We start from the raw sequence: 7,500 nt of genomic DNA on the forward strand, positions 1-7,500 counted from the left end.
GACCGTGACCCAGAGAGAGCGAGAGAGAGAGACCGTGACCCAGAGAGAGAGAGAGAGAGAGAGAGACTGTGACCCAGAGAGAGAGAGACTGTGACCCAGAGAGAGAGAGAGAGACCGTGACCCAGAGAGAGAGAGAGAGAGACCGTGACCCAGAGAGAGAGAGAGAGAGACCGTGACCCAGAGAGAGAGAGAGAGAGAGAGAGACCGTGACCCAGAGAGAGAGAGAGAGAGAGACCGTGACCCAGAGAGAGAGAGAGAGAGAGAGAGAGAGACCGTGACCCAGAGAGAGAGAGAGAGAGAGAGACCGTGACCCAGAGAGAGAGAGAGAGAGAGACCGTGACCCAGAGAGAGAGAGAGAGAGACCGTGACCCAGAGAGAGAGAGAGAGACCGTGACCCAGAGAGAGAGAGAGACCGTGACCCAGAGAGAGAGAGAGAGAGACCGTGACCCAGAGAGAGAGAGAGAGAGACCGTGACCCAGAGAGAGAGAGAGAGAGAGAGAGAGAGAGAGAGACCGTGACCCAGAGAGAGAGAGAACAAATAAGAAAAGCATAATTTGATGAATGGCCTAGATTTTTGTCTGGCATTCTGAAGATGAAAACAGTGTGAATTCTGGTTAATTAGAGGAAACAGGAGCCTGTTAGGAGCCAACGTGGATATGAGCATCCTACTGCCCTTGAGTCTTAACTTGAACTCTATGCACGTTGCTGTAGCTTTTGTTGAAAATAAGAATTTCTAAGCATCACATTTGACATGAGAATAAGTTTAAGCAAACAGCTCCAGCACTGCTTAGTAAAGAGATATTAAAGAATAAGAATTTAAAAAGCGGTTAAGCAAAAGAGTCCGCCGCTCTAAATATCTTCTGCTTCTTCTTTTTCTTCTTGTTGTGGTGTTCCCTCTTAATATTGTGTGTTTAACCACACTGCCTACATGACACCAGCAGAACAAGTGATGCGTTAAATCCCACACGCACACAGACACACAAACTTGTTCCCACACACGGCTAATTACAAAGAACAGTAGCTAATGAAGAAAATCCCCGCGGGTGCAAATGTTAATTAATTCGACAACATTTGTCATGTGAGGCTCCGAATGTTCAAACCTTTGCTGGAAGATCACGAGCTCGAATCCCAACAGTGCCCCATCCATACATGGCCAGGAGTCCTACATAATTGAATGTGTTCTCAGGGAGAGAATGGCGGTCACTACGCTGCTTTGGAAGCTTGTGTATGTGGGTGAGGTCAGTCAGTGCTCTCTCCAGGCGTCTCTGCATGAACAGCAGAGCGAATGTGTGTCTCAGGGAAGACATTGGTACTGTATGTCAAGAGTTTGTGAGTCTGTGCCCAATGGAGCCTCACGTTCCTGCTCATAGCTGACAACACGATATGGCTTCTGCTGTTGGAGCACATCCACTTTCAGTGGTGTGCTTTTCTGTAAATCGTGATTATCTGACTTACAATAGTCTTCCTATCAGCTCGAACCCCTGGCTATTCTCCTCTGATCTTACTCATCACCAGAGTGTTCACATCCTCAGGACTGCTGCTCACTGAGTCACTGAGATCACTTTTTTCTGGAGGATTTGGTGTCTGATTCGACCGTTAACTGAAGCTCTTAAACTGTATCTGCATGAGTCTGTGCATCAAGTTTCTGCTCCATGATTGGCTTGTTGGATAATTGCATGAACGAATGCCTGAATGCTCAGTGAGTAAACATACCAAGTAAAAAAAAAAACTTGAGAGTGGATAATGTTTTGAGAGTGGATAATGTTTTATTCGTGTAACTCTAGTTGTTGAATGAAGATGGGGAAAAAAAAACCCTGTTTTTGAAAAAAACTCCAGCTTTTGTATTGTCTTGAAAAAAGGAACCATGAGCACTTTTTTACTTGCATGTTGTTTAACCAGAATGACTAAAGAAAAAGTTTAATTTGGGTATAACACAAGCCAGGTTTACTCAACTGGTGCCAACTGGATCCAACCCTAACCCATCATTCTTCACCTGATCTAGCTGAAGCAACTGTTATTGTACAGTATTAGGATTGTGTTGTTTTTCTGTAGTGAGTACCGTATATCCTGGCAGCACTGTGTAGTGCCCCAGTGTCTAACTGTTCTCTATTTTACCCAACAGTCACAGGTCTGAAATGGAGGATGGTAGTTTTGCAGAGGAGGAATGGTAAGCTCTGTGTTGCGTGAACCTGTGGTTTCTTCTGTCCTTTGTACCTCCTTGTGTTTTTTTAAGAAATGTAGATTAAAAGCTTGTGAAATAAGTGTTTGAAGGTTGTAGGTTCTGTAAAAGCTCATTGTGAGGTGATTGTCTGCTGTTTTTTGTCCTATGTTTTATGTCAGTGGCTACTCCATGTCTCAGACACACACTATCTATTCTGGGGCCTGATACTGAAAGGGTCTTTCTGCTAATAATAATAATAATAATAATAATAATAATAATAATAAAAAAAGTTGTAGGAGATAAAAGTAATTTTCCACTTTAGAGCTCATCTGAATTCAGACTGAAGTCATCTTGAGGAAAAGATGGATGAGCTGCATGGAGCACAGTGCATGGATTTTCATCCGGATAGATTTTTCCCCACATTGTACACAATACATTAGTCATTAGTAAGAGTTTTACATCTGAGCCTCACATTAAGAAGTTAATAACAGATGTGTTTCTATAATATGAAACGTCGTTTCTGCAAAAACACAATCTTTTCTATAACTCGTTTCTGCTCATGTGATTGGGACAGTAAGTTCACAATCCTCATTCCATTTGAAATATAATATTTCAGCTGCAGGTGAAATAATAATGATGTTAGAAATATTTACGACTGCGTCAAACCTGCAATCCTTTAGGCATTTTGAATAGGAGCTCCAAGCTAGCATCAGAGTAGCCTGGAAACATAGGACCAAATATGCCAAAAGAGCTGTCTTTTTATTCCCAGCATGTGAAAAATGTACCAATCAGCAGCTGCACAGGCGATTCGGCGTTTCGGAAATCAGCTTACAGTTTCTGATAACCACGACCCTTCCTACATTTTCCACTAGTAATGTTTGGGCCTGTGTTTTCCGTTTTTCTAACATCCTCTGATGTGCTGCCCTCGATTTCTTTCCAAGTAAATAGAGAATGTCACGAGTTGTTCTTAAATAGTCGAAAACAGTGCAAGTTTTCAAAAAAATAATCTGGACTCTGTTCTCAAAGGGAGGGGAGTCGGAATATATCTGGTATATAGGATCATTTCTCCTAGCCTGGACTTGCATGAGGATCAGATTTGTGTAGTGCATGACATTTTGAGATTTGGTTGTGTATTTGTTCTGTGCTGTGTGCTGTAGGTTGTGTTACTGGGACAGCGAGAGTACATTCAGAGGAGCAGATTGGGTCATTCTGCTCGTAAGATGAATAGCTCACAAGTCAACGGATTTATCTCTGTACTTCTAGAAGAGAAAACATCATTAGTAGCCATTATTAGCGAAAGGAATATGTGGCTTTATACAAAGAGACAGAAGTGTGTGCCAACGGCTTGGACGGATTCCCTTTGTTCGCAGCTATACTGCAGAGACGCAGGGCCGGATTCTCACTCATTTGTGTCTGTGGGTGTGTGTATGTGAGTGTGCATGAGTAAATGTGTGTCAGAGGACATTAAGGAGCATCACGTGTTACCTCACTCTCCTTTGTATCTTCTGCTTTAATGATTTCAGTTAGAGATGCTGTATGGAAACTACTAGGATTTTTCAGTCATTTAGTCTTTGAAATAGGTTGTGTGTGTGTGTGTGTGTGTGTGAGCAAATTAGTGTAGCTATATGGCAGATTGCATTAAGCTTGTGACTGTGATTAGACTTCAGGCTATAAAGGTCTGTAAAACCACATCAGCAACAGGGTCTGTTTCCGTGGAGACGGTTGCTTGGCTGCAGCTCATCAATAGCGTGATCACTGGGTCAGGCGGTGCAGTGCGGCTTACCGAATCACTCTACAGGTCGGATAATAACGTCAGTGCTCTTTCCAGTCCAGGGGATGTGGATATGAGTCAGAAGGTTTTAATGTTACAAGCATGTCTGCTTGATGATTTAAACTCCATTCACACACAGATTCAATAGATCATTTAACATTATTAAACATAACTTAATTTACGGACATCTATGGTTTGGTTTCTTTGCATGTGTGGGTTGAATGGGTTGTTACCAACATCTGGTGTAAATTTCATGTCAATAGCACCTTTAGAAATAAATTTACTGAGAAAAACAGTGACGTGTTCAATACTTATTTTACCTGCTGTGTGTGTGTGTGTGTGTATATATATATATATAGGATCTAATACAAATGACTTACTTTCCTCCAATGGATTTGAGGTAGTGATGCACAGTTATGTGGAAACTGAGGCAAGTCACATTTGGTAACATAAAGACAGCTCACAAAGGACTAATATTCTCACAGCTACTGTTACATAAACATAAATTCATTTTTCTGTCCATTCACAATCAATAATTCAGCCAAACTGTAAGAGTAAAGAACAGAGAAGGACAGGACATGCTTGCTGTTAGAGAAAACTACTGCATCATGGATTATTTTCCTCTTAACAGCATGTCCTAAAGAGTCTTATTCCTCTTACATCACAGCAGACTGCCAACAATTACACTTCAATTTTTTAACGAATAATGAAAATTGTTCCATTTATAATAACAGATTGTTGCTATTATCACTGTAACAAAAAACAACCTAGAAACTTTAAAGCACAGCAGGACAACATCTGTTACAGGCTGTTGCGAAGCGCTAACACTTGAGACTCCTTCCAAAAGTTATCAATAATCTGAGTACAGAAAACCCAACCATATCGAGTTTGATTAAAAAAAATAAAAAAAAATAATAAAAAAAAGGTGACTTTGTTAAATGAACACATTTAATATTCATCTCTTTATTCTAAATGGTAGATTATGTGGAGGGTCTGCGAGGCAAGTCCATGTACGCTGATGACGTATGAAGATGCAGTAAACAGGACACTTTTTATTCCGTTGACTTCCATTCAAACATTTGATGAAATGCAAGCTCTGTGAAGAGAGGTTTTGCATTTTGCTGCTTTCCTATGTTCAATGTGATGAACTGTCTTTTGAATGCATATTATGTGAAGACTTGCGCACATAGAAGATTGACACGTCACTTCAGAAAAGCCGAGACGGAGGAAGCACTGGGTATAGAGGTGAAGCACTAGCCCATTCATCACCGTCACAACAGTGCAAGCAAACAAAAAAAAAAACCCCACCTTGGTGCACAATGTCATGTTTCTGGTTGCTGCCCACATTGTCAGCAGTCTGTAAAGAAATTAAAAATGAACACATTCATCGAAACCTATTTAAAATACAGCCACAGCTGTGGTTATAGATAACTCATTAACGCTGTCAGAGCTGCGATTTCAACAGCACTGTGATATTATAAGTGATATTAAAAGGCAGACAGTGTTGTGAGCTCGAACGTTTGCAGTGCCAGTCACATGGCTTCTTCCTGTCACAGTAGGCACAGTAGGTTGAGTGAAAAAAAAAAGTACCAAAACACTTAAATCTCTAGTGATGGTCAGATCTCTTGTGAGACTAAGATAAGGCTGGATGGATATTTTGACTGGCTGTGTGTGAGCCGGATCAGTTCCTCCGTGTTGATGCAGCATGTGGCTTCCTGCTGCTTCCTGGCATTGGAGCTCTAATACTTCTTTGCTTGCACTATATAGCGCTCTTCTATTGTAGCCGGTTGATTCCTCTGTGACGTGTTAATACGTTTCTGTATGTGCAGCTGAAGAGGTAATGAAAAATAGGAAATTGGATTGTTGGGTTGCGGTGCATCCTTTCAGCATGATTCATTTGATTTGCCTTAATGTCTGTTGTTTAACCGGTCAGTGACGCAGAATATGTTGCCGGTTGAGTAAACTGAGTACAAGTGAGACATCGTGTCTTCTAAATATGCCGTATTTCTGTTGGGGTTTGTCTGTATACCAAGGTGTACTTTACAACATTACATAGCAAATGATGGACATTTTACTGACGCGTGACATTAAAACATCTCTAATTGAGACCAGTTATGACCTGAAGTGATGTAGTCTAACTAATGGTATTTCTAGAAAGACAGTATAGTGTTTAATTATCAGTATCATTTTGTTCCCATAAACATGTACAACTGAAAATCTTTCTTTTAGGACTTTCTACAAGACAACATGAATCATTATAATGAATGAAATCTCAGTGTAAATAAGCAAACATGAATGGAATATTAATCTATTGATCTATAATCTATAATATTAATCTATAATCTATCTAGCCACCAGTGACGGTCACAAAAATAATAAGCAACATTCAAAAAAACACGCTAAGGCGTAACACTAGTTAGTTAGTTAGTTAGTATCCTGTTAAAGTGCCCAATTTGTCCAGTGATCTTTTACCTAGAAAAGTACAATGAATTGTACCTTTAAAGCTTTACTGGTCACTATATTTATTACCAGGTGAATTATACACAACAAACATATAGTATGAAGAGAAGATCAGACTAGTCACATGGACATGTACAGTTCAGCCACTGGTTTGAGAAATAAAGGCCTGGAATTTGTTCCTGTAAATGCTGCTGATTAGCAAAGAAGGATTTTTAAGGCTTTACAGGAGTTACATTAACTCTGTGTTATACACGCAGCATAGATGGCACTACAACACAAGCTTGTTCAGTATCTGACTACAGATAACTCCACTATTGCTGATAAACTGCAGGCTATACATCACTGACCCAAAGATCGATAGAGCTTTAACAATCGCAGCAGCCTGCAATGTGAAAACCTGGTTGCAGGTGAAAATGACCATGTCGGGACACTTTGTATCGGAAACTAATCAGATGCAAATGTAAAGTCGTGGATCACGAGATCATTTAAAGATGTTTAAAGATGATCATTTATGTCTTTCTAATAAGTTCTGTGTTGCTTCTTATCTGGTTTACGGCTATTGGTCATTAGCGGAGCGATTAAGCTGAGATATATTAACAGTATGGAAAAGTGGAGCATCATTAAGGGAGATCTGGTTAATGTATCCTCAATAAAACCTACTAACTTAATCTTCATCCTGTCCTTATTATGTAGTCCATAATGTCCACTCCATGTGTAACGTGTTTTATTCTCTGTGCAGCTCTAATCTTGTGTCTCCCTGTCTCTCTTGTTTGCTCTCTTTTCTCTCTCTCTCTCTCTCTCTCTCTCTCTCTCTCTCTCTCTCTCTCTCCCTCTGTCCCTCTCTGTCCTTCTCTCTCTCTCTGTCCCTCTCTGTCCTTCTCTCTCTCTCTCTCTCTCTCTCTCTCTCTCTCTCTCTCTGTCCCTCTCTGTCCTCCTCTCTCTCTCTCTCTCCCTGTCCCTCTCTGTCCTCCTCTCTCTCTCTCTCTCCCTCCCCCTCTCTCTCTCTCTCTCTCTCTCTCTCTCTCTCTCTCTCTCTCTCTCTCTCTCTCTGTCCTTCTCTCTCTCTCTCTCTCTCTCTCTCTCTCTCTCTCTCTCTCTCTCTGTCCTT

General features: G+C 40.9%; 1 protein-coding gene across 6 annotated transcripts in view; it reads left to right on the plus strand.

Annotated features, from left to right (window-relative positions):
• The window catches only part of atp8a1 (ATPase phospholipid transporting 8A1), a 120,527-nt gene that overhangs the window by 52,720 nt on the left and 60,307 nt on the right, over positions 1-7,500 (plus strand). For 5 of the 6 annotated variants that reach the window (XM_060884631.1, XM_060884633.1, XM_060884630.1 and 2 more), the window contains one exon: positions 2,123-2,167. The exons of the other annotated variant lie outside the window; for it this stretch is intronic. In XM_060884631.1, coding sequence (XP_060740614.1) covers positions 2,123-2,167 — 45 coding nt within the window. The remainder of the gene's footprint in view (positions 1-2,122; positions 2,168-7,500) is intronic. 6 annotated transcript variants of the gene reach the window in all.

This window comes from Tachysurus vachellii, chromosome 13, assembly GCF_030014155.1.
Source record: "Tachysurus vachellii isolate PV-2020 chromosome 13, HZAU_Pvac_v1, whole genome shotgun sequence".
In the NCBI taxonomy this organism is placed as follows: domain Eukaryota; kingdom Metazoa; phylum Chordata; class Actinopteri; order Siluriformes; family Bagridae; genus Tachysurus; species Tachysurus vachellii.